Here is a 17778-nt window from a genome sequence, read left to right on the forward strand (position 1 = left end):
CTGTGACCCTGGTGGAGGACCTGTCCCCTCAGGCTGGCATCCACCTGTCCCCATGGCCAGGGACCCATCCCCACAGCCAGGGACCCACCTGTCCCCATGGCCAGGGACCCATCCCCACAGCCAGGGACCCACTTGTCCCCATGGCCAGGGACCCATCCCCACAGCCAGGGACCCACCTGTCCCCATGGCCAGGGACCCATCCCCGCAGCCAGGGATCCACCTGTCCCCATGGCCAGGGACCCATCCCCGCAGCCAGGGACCCACCTGTCCCCATGGCCAGGGACCTGTCCCCACCGACAAGGTCCCATCTGCCCCCATGGCCAGGGACCATCTCTACCGTCACGGCCCCGTCCCCGTGGCCAGGGTCCTGTCTGTCCCCGCGGCCAGGGGCCGATCCCGGTGTCCAGGATGCCCCCCGCCCGGGGCAGTGCCGGCAGCAAGGCTGCAGGCTGGGCACTGTCCTGGTGCTGGCAGCGGTGCCGGAGGGGCTGAGCCGCTGCCCCTGCTCCCCGCCCCGGCAGCGCCGAGTGCCCGCCCCGGGCTGAGCCCGCCCCGGGCTGTCCCCGGCCGGAACCCGGACGTCCGAGCCGGGCCGGGCTGCGCTTTCGCTCCGCGCCGCTCGGCAGGGCCGGGGGCGGGCAGGGCCGTCCCGGGGGCAGGGGCAGGGGCAGAAGCAGGACCGCTCCGGGCACAGGTACGGCGGGGCCGGCCGGGACCTGTCCCGTTCCCCGAGGGCAGGGCTCGGGGGCCCCTTCCCGGGCCGGGAGCTGCTCGGGGTCAGCCCGCTCGTCCCGGGGGCTGCTGCTTTGCTGCCGGCCGAGGGACGCTCTCATGGTCCTCGCACCATGTCCCGGGGGCCACCCAAGGGATTTGGGAGGTTCCCGAGCTGCAGGGACAAGGGCCCCGGGGAGGGGGAATCTGGGCAGAGGGGGCAGGGGCAGGCGTTTGGGTGCCCCCCCTGAGATCGCTCCTCCTGCAGCCTGGCACCGGGATGCACCGGGCGGTGGCATGGGGCTCGGCGGCCGTGCTGGGAGTGCTGGCGGTGGCCCTGTTCCTCCTGCTCCTTACCCTGGCAAAGGACACTGCCCTTCCTGCGAGGAACAAAGTAGGTGCCTGGAGGGTCCTGGGGGGGCCGGGAATGGTCACCCTTCGCTTCCCACCTCTCATGCTGCCACCAGCCCTGCCACCAGCCCTGCCATCAGCACTGCCACCAGCCCTGCCATCAGCACTGCCACCAGCACTGCCACCAGCCCTGCCACCAGCACTGCCACCAGCCCTGCCATCAGCACTGCCACCAGCCCTGCCACCAGCCCTGCCATCAGCACTGCCACCAGCCCTGCCATCAGCACTGCCATCAGCCCTGCCATCAGCACTGCCACCAGCCCTGCCACCAGCTCTGCCACCAGCCCTGCCACCAGCCCTGCCATCAGCACTGCCACCAGCCCTGCCATCAGCACTGCCATCAGCCCTGCCATCAGCACTGCCACCAGCCCTGCCACCAGCTCTGCCACCAGCCCTGCCACCAGCCCTGCCATCAGCACTGCCATCAGCCCTGCCACCAGCACTGCCACCAGCCCTGCCACCAGCCCTGCCATCAGCCCTGCCACCAGCCCTGCCACCAGCACTGCCTTCTCTCCCTTGCAAGTCTTATCCTAACCAGTTGACCTTTTCTAGCCTTAATGTCTTCAGGGCTGCCTTGAGCAGATTCATCACTCCCCTAACCTCTGGCCTTGGCTCTTGGCTAAGGCAGGGAGAGAAGAGCAGCTTTGTCCTGGGGCTGTTCCATTCTCCACCCCAGACACTTTCACTTCTGGTTTCAGACCTCTGTTTGCAGCTCTCCCTCCTGTTCCTTTCTGCTGGCTTTTGCAGGCTGTTTGATAAAGAAAGGTCAAAGTTTGTGGATTCTGCCACCCCTGAAGGCCTGGGGGCAGCTGTGGCAGCCTGAGCCATTTGGGACATCTCAGATGCTCAGCCCAGGGCTTGTCACCACGGTGGGACAGGTCCCACAGGCCTGGCAGGGCTTGGCTTTGCCATGTCCCACGAGAGGCCTTGCCATGTCCCCAGGGCCTGTGATGGTGACTGCAGTGCCAGAGAGCTCTCCCTGCCCTGGCCACAGCCTGTGGGGCCACTGCAGCTCCACCACCAGGGTCACCTGGGGGGCCAGCAGGAGCTCAGCTGCCTTCCCTCGAGCTCCCCTTGCTCTGTGGTGGCTGAAGCTGCTTTACCTGCAGTGCCAGCCCCTGTGCCCTCTGTGGAGATAGCTCAGCTGCCTCCCTGCTGTGCCAGCCCCCCTGCAGCCCTGCTGTGCCAGCCCCCCTGCTGCCCTGCTGTGCAGCCCCCCTGGTGCCCTGCAGGTGCCCCTCTCTGCCCTGCATGGCTGCATCAGGGGCTGGAGGTGGAGCAGGGCTGCTGGAGGCAGGCTCAGCCCAAAGCTGTGCTGCTTGTGTTCAAGGCCAGGAGGCAGAGCAGAAGCTCTCAGGAGCCCTGGGACACAGTGCAGCCCCAGGGGTGCTGTGAGCCTGTGCCACAGGAGGGTCAGGGTTGGAAGGGAGCCCAAGGAGCAGCCAGCTCCAAGGCCCTGGCACGGGCAGGGCCAGCTCCCAGCAGGGCAGGCTGCCCAGAGCCACCTCCTCCAGGGCTGAGGCTCCCAGCAGCTCCTGGGCAGGCTGTGGCAGTGCCCCTCAGGCCTCTCCCTGACGTGTGCCCTCTGTGCCCCCAGTACGGGCTGGTGTTTGACGCTGGCTCCACACACAGCTCTCTCTACATCTACTGCTGGCCTGGGGGCAAGGAGAACGGCACCGGCGTGGTGTCCCAGCTGGAGGCCTGCAGCGTGGAGGGTGAGTGTGCCAGCCCCTGCCCAGCCCTTGCCCGGCCCCGGCCCCGTGCCAGGCTGCCCGTGCCCCGTGCCCAGCCCAGGGGGTGGCCGGTGCCGGGGGTGGGAAGTGGCCAAGAGCCCCAAGGGGCACTGAGCCCTTGGGCATCTCCAGGCACGTGGAGTGCTGCTGCCCAGGCGGTGCCAGGCGGTGGCAGGGGGCCTGGAGGGGAGGGCCGGGCTGGGGAGGGGAGGCAGTGCCAGCTGAGTGCTCGCTGGGGCTGGGCTGGGGCTGGCAGAGGCTGTGTCCTCCCCGGTGCCAGCCTGCTGGATCGCTCTCCCAGCCTCCCCCAGCGCTCTGGGTGCCGACTCCTTCGGTGTGCCCTGGGCCAAAGGGGCTGAGGGAGCAACCAAGTCGTGGTAGGGGCTGTGGGCTGCAGCCCCTGGGGAGCCCTGCAGGAGCTGGGGGATCCCGAGGTGGGGAAGGGATTTGTGCCCCAGGTGCTGTGGTCCCTAGAGCCAGTCCAGGCTGGCAGCTGGTGGCTGTGCATCAGCTGCCAGCTTGGGGTGCTGGCTGAGCAGAGTTTGTTCCTTCCCTCTGGCAGCCACTTCCTTCTCTTCTCCCCACACTCTCTCCCTGCAGTTTCTTTCCTGGCCTGGGCTTTGGTGTTGCCACAGGGGCTGCTAAGGGCTCTGCAGGAGTCCTTAATCAGGGCTGGGTTCCTGTGGGCTCCTCACTGCCTCTGCAGATTTCATCTTGATGCCTGCCTGGCACCAAACACAGCAGAGCTTTGTGGCTGGGACATCTGGGTGCTGCCAGGGAGGTCCAGAGAGCTCCCTGGGCCTGGGGAATGAGTGGATGTGACCCAGAATCACAGAAGGGTAGTGGCTGGAAGGGACCTCAGAGCATCCAGTCCACTCCCTCTGGTGGGGCAGGATCACCCAGAACAGATCACACAGAAACACATCCAGAAGGGCTTTGAATGCTACCAGAGGTGGAGACCCCACAGCCTCTCTGAGCAGCCTGCTCCAGGGCTCTGCCACCCTAAAAGTGAAGCATTTGTTCCTTATGTTCCCATGGACCCTCCTGTGCTCCACCTGGTGTCCCTGCCCCTTGTCCTGACACCACTGGATGGAGCCAGGCTGACCCCCACCCCATGGGCTCTGACCAGCATTGGTGAGATCCCCTCACAGTCTCCCCCAGGCTAACCAGCCCCAGCCCCCAGCCTTTCCTTTGGGGTGGATGTTCTCAGCACCTCAGGGACCCTCTGCTGCACTCCCTCCTGTACTTCCCTGTCCCTCTTGACCCGGGGAGCCCAGGGCTGGACACTGCTCCACATGAGGCCTCAGCAGGCCAGAGAAGAGGGGGAGGGGAACCTCTCTCTACCTGCCAGCCACACTCTTAATGCAGCCCAGGATGACCTTGGCCTTCTTGGCTGAGGGCACACTGCTGGCCCATGGCCATCCTGCTGCCCACCAGCACTCCCAGGTCCTTTTCCCCCAGTGCTGTGTGCCCTGCTGCCCTGTGCCTCCTGGGTGGCCCTGAGCTCTCTCCATCCCTTGGTGCCCTCTGCAGGACCTGGCATCTCCAGCTATGCAGACAACCCTGCTGGGGCTGGAGCCAGCCTGAAGCCCTGCCTGGACAGGGCCATGGAGATTGTTCCTGCTGAGCAGCAGCAGGAGACCCCAACCTACCTGGGGGCCACGGCAGGCATGAGGCTGCTGAGGTACTGGCACTGCCCTGAGCTGTCTCCTCCAAGCCCTCCCTGCCTCATGGTTCTGCAGGGGGCTGGGGGCATGGGGGGCTGAGAGCATGGGGGGCTGGGAACTTGGGGGCTGGGAACTTGGAGGGCTGGGAGCATGGGATGCTAGGGGCCTGGGGGTTGGGAGCAGGGGATGCTAGGGGCATGGGGCTGGGAGCAGGGGATGCTAGGGGCATGGGGGCTGGGAGCAGGGGATGCTAGGGGCATGGGGGCTGGGAGCTTGGGGGCTGGGAGCATGGGGGGCTGGGAACTTGGAGGGCTGGGAGCATGGGGGGCTGAGAGCATGGGGGGCTGGGAGCATGGGGGGCTGGGAACTTGGGGGGCTGGGAGCATGGGGGGCTGGGAGCAGGGGATGCTAGGGGCATGGGGGCTAGGATCAGGGGATGCTAGGGGCATGGGGGCTAGGATCAGGGGATGCTAGGGGCATGGGGGCTGGGAGCAGGGGATGCTAGGGGCATGGGGGGCTGGGAGCAGGGGATGCTAGGGGCATGGGGGGCTGGGAGCAGGGGATGCTAGGGGCATGGGGGGCTGGGAGCAGGGGATGCTAGGGGCATGGGGGCTGGGAGCAGGGGATGCTAGGGGCATGGGGGCTGGGGGCATGGGATGCTAGGGGCATGGGGGCTGCAGCCTGGGCAGGCTGTGGTGCTGGGCAGAGCCTCTGTGCCTGCAGTCCAGGGGGGTGAAGAAGAGAGCTGCTTGCTGTGCCCATGGGGAAAGCACTCCAGCCCCAGGCTGGCAGCAGCCCCAGGGGGGGCTGAAGCTCCTCTGCAGGCTGGCATGAAGGAGCCCTCCCCATGCTGGTGCAGAGCCCCCAGGCAGCACTGTTGGCTGCAGCACAGCAGCTGAGGGCTTCGCTGCTTTCGCCCTGCCTCGGAGCAGCCCTGGTGCCGCAGGAGCTGGCCAGCCCTGGGCTCCTGCAGCACAAGGTCTGTGTCTCCTGGCCTGGGCAGGGAGCAGAACAGCAGCAAGGCTGAGCAGGTGCTGGCTGAGGTTGCCAAGGCCATCGGGCAGTACCCTGTGGACTTCCGCGGGGCTCGGATCCTGTCGGGGAACGAGGAGGGCTCCTTGGGCTGGATCACTGTCAACTACCTGCTGGAGACTCTGCTCAAGGTGGGCTGGGGGCTGGGGCAGGGGCACTGATAGCCCTGTGGTGATGCTGTGGCAGGCTGGGGTGGGTAACCCCCCCATGCCTGGCAGTGGTCCATCACAGGCACATGGATCCACCCTCCGGCAGAGGATGTGGTTGGAGCCCTGGACCTCGGTGGGGCTTCAGCCCAGATCACCTTCCTTCCTGGGACCACCATAAGTGACAGCAGCACGAGGGCCCTGCTCAGGCTGTATGGGACCAACTACTCCATTTACACACACAGCTACCTCTGCTATGGGCAGAAGCAAGCTCTGAAGATGCTGATGGCCTCCCTGCACCAGGTAACCACCTCCAGCCCTCAGCTCCTCCGCTGCAGCCTGAGCCCTGATCTCACTGAGCGGGGCAGGCAGCACCTGCTGGCACCTGTGGTGCCCACTGGGCTGGGTGCCTTTGGGCAAAGCCCAGTGAGGGTGGTGGATACAACAGGGCCACTGTGGCAGGAGCCATCCCAGGGGGGGTCCCAACAGCAGAGAGCAGAGCTGAGGCAAGATGGAGATGGACAGCCCAAAGCAGGATGCCTGACCACAGGCACTGCCAGGGTGGTGGTGCCCAGGACTCCTGCCCCAGAGCCCTCTTGCCCACCAGATCTCCATCCCTGTCCTCAGGGAGGGGCTGTGTCAGCCCTGTCTCAGTCACACAGGGCTGGAATGACCCAGCCCTAGAAGAGAGAACCTGCTGAGTGCTGGGAGGTAGGGGAAGACCCAGGGAGGCCTTTCAGCACCAGGATGGGAACCAGTAAGTTGATTGTATGGATACAAACCTGAAGGTGCTGGTCTTCAGCAGCAGGTGCTGGGCATGGCAGAGTGGAGAGAGGTGCACTGGGAGACCCTCATGGGCATGGCCTGGCTGGGGGATGAGGGCTCAGTGCCAGCTTGTGATGGTTGGAGTGGGAGGAGAGACCACATCCAGGGCACGCTGCCAGGGGTTGGCCTAAGTGAGAGCCTTGGCTCTGCCCTGAGTGTGGTGACCTTACAAAGAAGAGAGGGTAGAGAATGGGTGCAGGCTCAGGACAGGGAGCCAAGCCCCAAGGCCTTGAGCATGTGGTCATCCCTGGCCTCAGCATTGCTGTGCCATACTTGGCCTCATGATCCTGTGCCTGCAGGCCAGGGATGGGACCCATGTGTGGTGTGGGACCCACGTGTGGTGTGGGACCCACGCTGGCATGCTCGTGTCCTGTGTCTGGGTGTTTGATCAGGTGCTGTCTGTGGGCTGTTTCTCTTCTCTCCATCCTCATCCTCAGTGCCAGAGTGATGCTAACAGCTCCTGCTCTCCCCAGGGCAGCTCATCTCCCCAGCAGATCTCCCACCCCTGCTACCCCCTGGGCTACCAGGAGAACCTCACCGTGGCACAGCTCTACGACAGCCCCTGTGTGCAGGCACCAAGCACAGCCAGCCCTGCAGAGAGCCTGAGTGTGAGAGGCACAGGGCAGCCAGCAGCCTGCAGTGCTGCCATCCAGGAGCTCTTCAACTTCAGCTGTGGGGCCAATGAGAGCTGTGGCTTCAACGGGGTCTATCAGCCCCCCCTGCGGGGAGAGTTCTTCGTAAGGAGCCAGCCCGGGGCTGGGGTGGAGCTGGGGGGGCTGGGGGCACCAGAGGCTGACCACAACCCCAGGAAAACTGCTGTAGAAGTCTGCCTGGTGCCAGCCCTGCAAGCTGGGATGTGTGGGCACATGCTCACTAGTGTGCCAGGCAGACCCAGCCCTCTGCTGTCACAGCCTCAGTCTGCTGCGAGCAGCAGGCCCAGGGCTCCCTCCTGGCTGCTTGGCAGCTGTCACCCTGCGGTGCTGAGAGGTGGCCTTAGGGATCCCTGCAGAGCAGTGGGTGAGAGGGGCTGGGGGGGGTGACAGTGACCTGGGAGCTTCACTCACCTTGGTCTATAACCCCCCAGGCCTTCTCAGGGCTTTATCACAGCCTGCACCTGCTGAACCTGACCAGAGGGCAGCCCCTCAGCCTTGTCAATGCCACCATCAGGCAACTCTGCAACAGCAGCTGGCTGAAGGTGAGACCCTGCCTAGGAGATGCCAGCCCCACCTGGCTCTGCACACCATGGGGGCTCAGCCACAGCCCATGCTCTGCTGCACTGATGGCAGCTGGAGGGAGCTGGGGGATCTCTGACAGAGAGACGGGAGAGCAGCTTGCAGCCTCCTGGGTGCTCCTTGCTCCCCAAGCCCAGGCATCCCAGGGGCTTTGCTCCCAGCTTCCCTGTGGGGCTGCTGCTGCAGCGTGGGACCACCCAGCTCCCCCTCTCCCACCTGTGCAGGTGCAGGAGCTGTTGCCCAGCATGAGCAGCAGCCAGCGCCGGGATGCCTGTGCAGCCAGCTCCTACAGCCTTGCCCTCCTCCTGCATGGCTTCGGCTTTGACCACAGCACATGGCCACACATCCACTTCGTGCAGCAGGTAGGCAGGTGCCCAGCAGCCCCCAGCTCCCACACTTTGTGCTGTGAAACGGCCTGAGCCCACCTTGCCCCTGCCCTGCCCTGCCTGGCTGGGGAGCAGGAGGTAAGGGGCAGCACAGGATGGCATTCAACAAGTCCAAGTGCCAGGGGCTGCACTTTGGCCACAACAGCCCCAGGCAGAGCTACAGGCTGGGGGCAGAGTGGCTGAGAGCAGCCAGGCAGAGAGGGACCTGGGGGTGTTGGTTGACAGCTGCCTGAACATGAGCCAGCAGTGTGCCCAGGGGGCCAAGAAGGCCAAGGGCATCCTGGCCTGCATCAGGAACAGTGTGGCCAGCAGGAGCAGGGAAGTCCTTGTGCCCTGTGCTCAGCACTGCTGAGGCCACACCTTGAGTCCTGTGTCCAGTTCTGGGCTCCTCAGGTCAAGAAGGACATTGAGAGACTTGAAGGTGTCCAGAGAAGGGCAAGAAAGCTGGGGAGGGGTCTGGAGCACAGCCCTGTGAGGAGAGGCTGAGGGAGCTGGGGTTGCTTAGCCTGGAGAAGAGGAGGCTCAGGGGAGACCTTCTTGCTGTCTACAACTGCCTGCAGGGAGGTTGTAGCCAGGTGGGGGTTGGTCTCTTCTCCCAGGCAGCCAGCACCAGAACAAGAGGACACAGTCTCAAGCTGTGCCAGGGGAGGTTTAGGTTGGATGTTAGGAAGAAATTGTTCCCAGCAAGAGAGATTGGCCATGGGAATGTGCTGCCCAGGGAGGTGGTGGAGTCCCCATCCCTGGAGGTGTTCAAGAGGGGATTGGATGTGGCACTTGGTGCCATGGTTTAGTCATGAGGTCTGTGGTGCCAGGTTGGACTCGATGATCTTTGAGGTCTCTTCCAACCTTAGTGATGCTGTGTGTGAGACTGTGAGATTTACAGCACAGCCTGCTGCCCATCTCCAGGGCAGCCCTTGAGTTACCCTCACAGGCACCTGCTGGGACAGCTGGCCTGGGCTCTTCCCCAGCCTGCCTCACAAATCATAGAATCATGGAACTGTCAGGACTGGAAGGGAGCTCAAGGCTCAGCCAGTCCCAACCCCCTGCCAAGGGCAGGGACACCTCACACCGCAGCAGGTTGCTCACAGCCACCTCCAGCCTGGCTGCAAACACCTCCAGGGATCTCTGCAGCCCAAGGTGTGCAGGGATGGGGAGGCTGTGGAGCAGGACCTGGGGGTCCAACAGGTCTTCTGTAGCTCTCCAGCTTGCCTGGGACTTTGCAGCCCTCCACAGCCCTCTCCCTCCTGTCTGCACAGGTTGGTAACACCGACGTGGGCTGGACCCTGGGCTACATGCTCAACCTCACCAACATGATCCCCTCAGAGGCTCCCCAGAGAGTTGTGGGGCTCCAGAGAAGCAACTGGGTAGCAGCCACTGTTCTGCTGGCCATCATGCTCATCCTCATCTTCTGCCTGCTCACAGCCATGTGCTGCCAGAGAGGCTCCTCTGGGTATGAGAGACTCTAGCAGTGCTGGCTCCAGGGGCAGCTGAAGCCGCTTGGTCCTGCTGCCACCCCTGGTCCTGCTGCCACTCCTGGTCCTGCTGCCACCCTTGGTCCTGCTGCCACCCCTGGTCCTGCTGCCACCCCTGGTCCTGCTGCCATCCATCTGGAGGAGCTGCAGAGCCAGGGCAGTCACCCCACATGTTCAGGGGCTGTGAACTTGTAATGTGGGGCACCCTGGCCTGGCCTGAAGTCAGCACTGGCTTCAAGAAAATCCTCCCAGTAGCTGTGTGCTTGGCTCTTGGTGTTCCTTTGTCCCCACTGCTGCTGATGTTCCTTTGTCCCCACTGCTCTTGGTGTTCCTTTGCCCTCACTGCTCTTGGTGTTCCTTTGTCCCCACTGCTCTTGGTGCTCCTTTGCCCCCACTGCTCTTGGTGTTCCTTTGCCCCCACTGCTCTTGGTGCTCCTTTGCCCCCACTGCTCTTGGTGTTCCTTTGTCCCCACTGCTCTTGGTGCTCCTTTGTCCCCACTGCCCTTGGTGTTCCTTTGTCCCCACTGCCCTTGGTGTTCCTTTGTCCCCACTGCTGCTGATGTTCCTTTGTCCCCACTGCCCTTGGTGCTCCTTTGTCCCCACTGCTCTTGGTGTTCCTTTGCCCCCACTGCCCTTGGTGTTCCTTTGCCCCCACTGCTGCTGATGTTCCTTTGCCCCCACTGCTCTTGGTGCTCCTTTGTCCCCACTGCCCTTGGTGCTCCTTTGTCCCCACTGCTCTTGGTGTTCCTTTGCCCCCACTGCCCTTGGTGTTCCTTTGCCCCCACTGCTGCTGATGTTCCTTTGCCCCCACTGCTCTTGGTGCTCCTTTGTCCCCACTGCCCTTGGTGTTCCTTTGCCCCCCCTGCTGCTGCTGTTCCTTTGCCCCCACTGCTGCTGATGTTCCTTTGTCCCCACTGCTCTTGCTGCTCCTTTGCCCCCACTGCTCTTGGTGTTCCTTTGTCCCCACTGCTGCTGCTGTTCCTTTGCCCCCACTGCTCTTGGTGCTCCTTTGTCCCCACTGCTGCTGCTGTTCCTTTGTCCCCCCTGCTGGCTGGATGTGCCCGTAGGTGGGAGGGCATGGCCATGTGGGGCAGGGGATCAGTGCTGGGGCATGAGGACCACAGCAATGTGGGATGGGTGGAGCTGGGGGCACCAGTGGGTCAGAGGAGAGAGAAGGGATGTCTGAGGGCAGCAGCAGGAGGCTGGTTACAGCCTGCAGCAGATCTCTGATGTGGGGTGGATGTGTCTTGCCCCATCCCAGCACAGGAACCTGCACCAGCCATGGCCACTGGTCAGGACTGGACAGGGCCTCCTGGAGAGGTGGCAACGTCCTGAGCCTGACAGGCTGCAAGAGGCAGCTGGACAATGCCCTTAGCAACTTGCTTTGGCTTTTGGTCAGCCCTGCAGTGCTGAGGCAGCTGGCCTAGGTGGTCATTGCAGGTCTCTTCCAATGGAAATATTCTGGTCTGGCCTGGTCTGCACAGGCCAGAGAGCCAGTGGCAACGTGCCTATGGCAGAAGGTAGCCCAGAAGACAGGTCTGGGCTTCTGCCCAGGACTGGGAAGCTCCAGGAGGTGGAGAATGGCCACAGCCCTCTGCTCTCCTGCATGAGGTTGCCCTCCAGGCTGGCTGCACCCACCTCTGTGCTGGGCAGGGGATGTGTCAGGGAGGCTCCTGGGGCCTGCCCTGCTCTTTCTGGGGAGTCCCACTGGCAGCCAGTGGATGGGCAAGGTGAGAGACCCTGGCTCTCAGCAGCAGAAGGGCTGTCCTTGTGCCCTGCTGGCTGTCCCCTGAGGTCTGGCAAAGGCTGTGAGGTCTCCAGGGGTATCTCCCATATCACTGAGCGGTGCTGACGCTCCCCTGAGTCATTGTCAGCAGCCCTGGGGTCCAGAAACAATAAAGCAGTGACCTCAGGAGCAAAGTACCAGGCTTGGCCCTGCTCTCACCATGCTTATCTGGATGACCAGAGATGAGACACAGGCCTGAGAGACACCAAAGGTCAGCTCCTCGCTGCCGGGTGGCAGAGAGCAGCAGGACTCATTCCCAGGGCAGATAACAAAGGAGCTGAACCAAAGGCAAGCCCAAGGGCACAGACATGGACAGGGCCCTGCTCACCACAGGCACAGGGCAGGACTCACAGCTGACAGCCTGCAGAGAGCAGCCCCCAGAGCCCAACTGCTCCTGGGCAGCTTGGCACAGGCTGGCACACGGGGCTGGCTCTTCCCCAGGGCTGGGCTCCACATGGGGAGTGGAGGAACCCCCTCCCCCAGCTGGCATAGCTGTGGGGAGTGGAGTAACCCCCTCCCCCAGCTGGGGTAGCTGTGGGGAATGGAGTAACCCCCTCCCCCAGCTGGGGTAGCTGTGAGGAGCAGATAAGCCCAGCCCCCACTCTGGGATGCCCATGGGGAGCAGATAAGCCCAGCCCCCACTCTGGGGTGTCCAAGGGGAGCAGATAAGCCCAGCCCCCACTCTGGGATGCCCATGGGGAGCAGATAAGCCCAGCCCCCACTCTGGGGTGTCCAAGGGGAGCAGATAAGCCCAGCCCCCACTCTGGGATGCCCATGGGGAGCAGATAAGCCCAGCCCCCACTCTGGGGTGTCCATGGGGAGCAGATAAGCCCAGCCCCCACTCTGGGGTGTCCATGGGGAGCAGATAAGCCCAGCCCCCACTCTGGGATGGCCATGGGGAGCAGATAAGCCCAGCCCCCACTCTGGGGTGTCCATGGGGAGCAGATAAGCCCAGCCCCCACTCTGGGGTGTCCATGGGGAGCAGATAAGCCCAGCCCCCACTCTGGGGGGTCCATGGGGAGCAGATAAGCCCAGCCCCCACTCTGGGATTCCCATGGGGAGCAGATAAGCCCAGCCCCCACTCTGGGATTCCCATGGGGAGCAGATAAGCCCAGCCCCCACTCTGGGGTGTCCATGGGGAGCAGATAAGCCCAGCCCCCACTCTGGGATGGCCATGGGGAGCAGATAAGCCCAGCCCCCACTCTGGGATGGCCATGGGGAGCAGATAAGCCCAGCCCCCACTCTGGGGTGTCCATGGGGAGCAGATAAGCCCAGCCCCCACTCTGGGGTGTCCATGGGGAGCAGATAAGCCCAGCCCCCACTCTGGGGTGTCCATGGGGAGCAGATAAGCCCAGCCCCCACTCTGGGATGGCCATGGGGAGCAGATAAGCCCAGCCCCCACTCTGGGATTCCCTTGGGGAGCAGATAAGCCCAGCCCCCACTCTGGGATTCCCTTGGGGAGCAGATAAGCCCAGCCCCCACTCTGGGATGGCCATGGGGAGCAGATAAGCCCAGCCCCCACTCTGGGATGGCCATGGGGAGCAGATAAGCCCAGCCCCCACTCTGGGATGGCCATGGGGAGCAGATAAGCCCAGCCCCCACTCTGGGATTCCCTTGGGGAGCAGATAAGCCCAGCCCCCACTCTGGGATGGCCATGGGGAGCAGATAAGCCCAGCCCCCACTCTGGGGTGTCCATGGGGAGCAGATAAGCCCAGCCCCCACTCCGGGGTGGCCATGGGGAGCAGATAAGCCCAGCCCCCACTCTGGGGTGTCCATGGGGAGCAGATAAGCCCAGCCCCCACTCTGGGATGGCTATGGGGAGCAGACCGAGCGCCTGGCACCCCTCGCGATGGAGCGGGCACAGCGCGGGCACAGTGCGGGCACGGCGCGGGCACAGTGTGGGCACGGCGCGGGCACGGCCGCAGCCGCAGGGCTCTTTCAGCACCCCGGAGCGCAGGGGGGCAGGCAGCAGTGCCCCGAGGGCGGTGGGCAGGAGCGGCAGTGCCGAGCGCAGGAGGTGGTGCAGGCAGCACCAGCCGCGGCTGCCGCCCGGGACCGCAGCGCTGCGAGCCACAGAATCACCAAGGCTGGAAGAGACCTCAAGGATCATCGAGTCCAAGCTGGCACCACAGACCTCATGACCAAACCATGGCACCAAGTGCCACATCCAATCCCCTCTTGAACACCTCCAGGGATGGGGACTCCACCACCTCCCTGGGCAGCACATCCCAGTGGCAAATGACTCTATGAAGAATTTCTTCCTAACATCCAGCCTGAACCCCCCCCTGGCACAGCTTGAGACTGTGTCCTCTTGTTCTGGTGCTGGCTGCCTGGGAGAAGAGACCAACCCCCACCTGGCTACAACCTCCCTGCAGGGAGCTGGAGAGAGCAAGAAGGTCTCCCCTGAGCCTCCTCTTCTCCAGGCTAAGCAACCCCAGCTCCCTCAGCCTCTCCTCACAGGGCTGTGCTCCAGACCCCTCCCCAGCTTTCTTGCCCTTCTCTGGACACCTTCAAGTCTCTCAATGTCCTTCTTGACCTGAGGAGCCCAGAACTGGACACAGGACTCAAGGTGTGGCCTCAGCAGTGCTGAGCACAGGGCACAAGGACTTCCCTGCTCCTGCTGGCCACACTGCTCCTGCTGCAGGCCAGGATGCCCTTGGCCTTCTTGGCCCCCTGGGCACACTGCTGGCTCATGTTCAGCTACTGTCAACCAGTACCCCCAGGTCCCTCTCTGCCTGGCTGCTCTCAGCCACTCTGCCCCCAGCCTGTAGCTCTGCCTGGGGTTGTTGTGGCCAAAGTGCAGCCCCTGGCACTTGGACTTGTTGAATGCCATCCTGTTGGCCTCTGCCCATCTGTCCAGCCTGGCAAGGTCCCTCTGCAGATCCCTTCTGCCCTCTAACAGCTCAACTCCTGCCCCCAGCTTGCTGTCAGCTGCACATTTGCCCTCATCCTGATCATCAATGAAGAAAGCCAGGCAGAACTCTTCACCGTGACAGTGGTGAAGCCCTGGAATGTGTTGTCCAGGGAGGTGGTCGAGGCCCTGTCCCTGGGGGTGTTTAAGCCCAGGCTGGATGAGGCTCTGGGCAGCCTGATCTAGTGTGGGGTGTCCCTGCCCATGGCAGGGGGGTTGGAACTGGATGATCCTTGTGGTCCCTTCCAACCCTGAATGAAACTATGAAACTGCCAGCGCTGCCAACGTGCAGCGAGTGCCAGAGCCTGGCACTGGCTACCAGGGGCAGTTCTGAGAGCTGCTGTGTCCCCTGTGCACAGGGGGAGGATCTGCTCAGCCTCCTGGCAGAGCTGCATGGGGAGGTTGAGAGGTTGAGGAGTACCAGGGAGGCCGAACAGGGGAGGGTGGAGCCAGGCTCTGCCTTCACTGGGACAGAAATGTGGGCACCTGACAGGACTCAGGATCACAGGGCCCTGATCCTGCCCCTGTCAGAGGGGAAGGAATGGAGGCAGCTCTCAGCCTCCTTCCTTGCCCATCTCAACCCACAGCTGCCACCGGCTCTGGTTGGCACAGTCAGATGAAGGTGTGGGGGATGGGCAGCCAACACCAGAGGCATGCCCACACTCAGAAAGCCAACCAGCCCTGTCACAGCATCATCCACAGGACAGCAGAGAAGGGGGACAGTCCCAGGGGACTCCCTTCTGAAGGGAACAGAGGGCCCAGCATGCCAGGCAGGCCCTTCCCTGAGGGAGGTTTGCTGCCTCCCTGCAGCCTGGGTTAGGGACCTCCCTGGGAAGCTTCCTAGCCTGGTGCAGTCCTTGGGCTGTTCCCCTCTACTGCTCTTGCATGTAGGTGGAGAGGGAGCAAGGACTGGTAGCTTAAGAGCAATCAAAAGAGACTTTAGGGCCTTGGGATGAGTGGTGAGAGATTCTGGGTCATCTTCCCTCCTGTCCTCTTCCAGTCTCAGAGGGTGACACTGAATGAAGAGTCACACCCAGTCCATTAACACACAGCTCCCTGCCTGCTGCCACCACCACAGGTTTCACAGGCTCACAGGCTCACAGTCTCTCAGTGTCACCAAGGTTGGAAGAGATCTCAAAGATCATCAAGTCCAAGCTGGCAGCACAGACCTCATGACCAAACCATGGCACCAAGTGCCACATCCAATCCCCTCTGGAACACCTCCAGGGATGGGGACTCCACCACCTCCCTGGACAGCACATTCCAGTGGCTAACAACTCTCTCTGGGAAGAACTTTCTCCTCACCTCCAGCCTAAACCTCACCTGGCACAGCTTGAGACTGTGTCCTCTTGTTCTGGTGCTGGGTGCCTGAGAGAAGAGCCCAACCCCCACCTGGCTCCAACCTCCCTGCAGGGAGTTGGAGAGAGCAAGAAGGTCTCCCCTGAGCCTCCTCTTCTGCAGGCTAAGCAACCCCAGCTCCCTCAGCCTCTCCTCACAGGGCTGTGCTCCAGACCCCTCCCCAGCTTTCTTGCCCTTCTCTGGACACCTTCAAGTCTCTCAATGTCCTTATTAAACTGAGGGGCCCAGATCTGGGCACAGTTTGGGTTCCTCATCTGTGGTGTGGCACAGGGGAGCTGGCACCAGCCAGGAGACCTTTCTCAAAGGGGAAGAAGGTCCTTGCCCAGGAGAGTGCAGGGCTTTGAACTAGGGGTGCAGGGAGGGGGATCACAGCTTCAGGCTTTTAGGTGACAAGCTGTGGGACCACACACCAGGGTTGGTGGGACAGGGGCTAGTCAGGGCCTTCAGCCCACTGCCCTGCAGCATGCTGGGGACACAGCAGCATGGCCAAAGTCTCATGGAGGTGAGCCAGGGGCTCCAGAGGTAGTAGCAGCCAAGAGGGAAACGCCTTAGGGAGGTTTGTGTCAGCTGGGGCCACGGTGACAGTGCAGCCAAAGGGCCTCTGCACTTCTGGCTCCACTCAGTCCCTGAAGTGCCTGTTCACCATGGGGAACAAAGAGGCTGAGCCAGAAACCTGGGTGCAGACCCAGGGCTATGAGCTCCCCACAGCCACAGGGACAGGGTGGGACAGCAGCCACAGCTGCAGTGTTGTCCTGGATGGCTCTGTCCAATTTAGGAAGGACAGATGGACAAGAGGAGGTGGTGGAGATGCTCTCTGTGTGAGCAAGCAGCAGAATGTGTTGAGCTTAACCCAGTGGGGATGAACACAGTGCTGAAAGCTTGTGGGTAAGAGTCAAAGGACATGCAAACATGGGGGACACTGCTGTGGGGTCTACTGCAGACCACCAAACCAAGAGGGAGTTGTCAGTGAGGCCTTTTATAGACAGCTGGGATACTGGCTCCAGGCTGGGGCTCCCCAGCTCCAGAGGGACAGAGGAATCTGCTGCAGAGCCCAGGAGAGGCTGGGAGGATGACTGGGGGCCTCAACACTGCTGCTGTGGAGAAAGGCTGAGAGCCCTGGGGCTGGTTAGACTGGAGAGGAGAAGGCTGAGAGGGATCTGATCAATGGCTATCAATACTGAGGGGTGGGGGTCAGGATGAAGGTGCCAGGCTCTGCTTGGTGGTGCCCAGGGACAGGGCAAGGAACAATAGGTACAAGCTGGATCCCAGGAGCTTCAAGCTCAACACAAGGAGACTGTGGTGAGGGTGCTGAGCCCTGGAGCAGGCTGCCCAGAGAGGCTGTGGAGTCTCCTCTGGATTCTTTCAGTTCCCACCTGGATGTGTTCCTGTGTGCCCTTCTCTGAGTGACCCTGCTCTGGGGGACCCTGCTCTGGGGGACCCTGCTCGGGGTGACCCTGCCCTGGGGGACCCTGCTCTGGGTGACCCTGCCCTGGGGGACCCTGTTCTGGGGCACCTTGCTCTGGGTGACCCTGCCCTGGGGGACCCTGCCCTGAGGGACCCTGCTCTGGCTCATTCTGCCCTGGGTGACCCTGCCCTGGGGGACCCTGCTCTGGGTGACCCTGCTCTGGTTGACCCTGCCCTGTGTGACTCTGCCCTGGGTGACCTTGCTCTGGGTCATTCTGCCCTGGGTGACCCTGCCCTGGGGGACCCTGCTCTGGGTGACCCTGCTCTGGTTGACCCTGCCCTGTGTGACTCTGCCCTGGGGGACCTTGCTCTGGGTCATTCTGCTCTAGGGGACCCTGCCCTGGGGGACCCTGCTCTGGGTGACCCTGCTCTGGTTGACCCTGCCCTGTGTGACTCTGCCCTGGGTGACCCTGCTCTGTGCGAGTCTGCCCTGGGTGACCCTGCTCTGGGTCATTCTGCCCTGAGGGACCCTGCCCTGGGGGACCCTGCTCTGTGTGAGTCTGCCCTGGGTGACCCTGCTCTGGCTCATTCTGCTCTGGGGGACCCTGCTCTGGGGGTCCCTGCTCTGGGTCATTCTGCCCTGGGTGACCCTGCCCTGGGGGACCCTGCTCTGGGTGACCCTGCTCTGGTTGACCCTGCCCTG

At 63.2% G+C, this 17778-nt stretch overlaps 1 protein-coding gene across 2 annotated transcripts; it reads left to right on the forward strand.

The window, feature by feature from the left end:
• The first annotated feature begins 632 nt into the window (after positions 1-632).
• On the forward strand, positions 633-11660 carry LOC137454161 (ectonucleoside triphosphate diphosphohydrolase 8-like). 2 transcript variants are annotated; one of them, XM_068164099.1, is made up of 10 exons: positions 633-694; positions 980-1105; positions 2720-2837; positions 4389-4539; positions 5526-5685; positions 5773-6003; positions 6999-7262; positions 7610-7720; positions 7982-8119; positions 9400-11655. In XM_068164099.1, the coding sequence occupies exons 2-10, from the start codon at positions 992-994 to the stop codon at positions 9607-9609; spliced, it is 1497 nt and encodes a 498-aa protein (XP_068020200.1). In that variant the 5' UTR covers positions 633-694; positions 980-991; the 3' UTR covers positions 9610-11655. The 2 variants fall into 2 exon arrangements, with proteins under 2 accessions (XP_068020200.1, XP_068020201.1); XM_068164100.1 differs by lacking the exon at positions 7982-8119 and having other exon boundaries at positions 9400-11660.
• The last annotated feature ends 6118 nt before the right edge of the window (positions 11661-17778 follow it).

This window comes from Melanerpes formicivorus, unplaced genomic scaffold, assembly GCF_026170545.1.
Source record: "Melanerpes formicivorus ecotype bairdi unplaced genomic scaffold, bMelFor1.0.p_v2 SCAF_77, whole genome shotgun sequence".
NCBI lineage: Eukaryota > Metazoa > Chordata > Aves > Piciformes > Picidae > Melanerpes > Melanerpes formicivorus.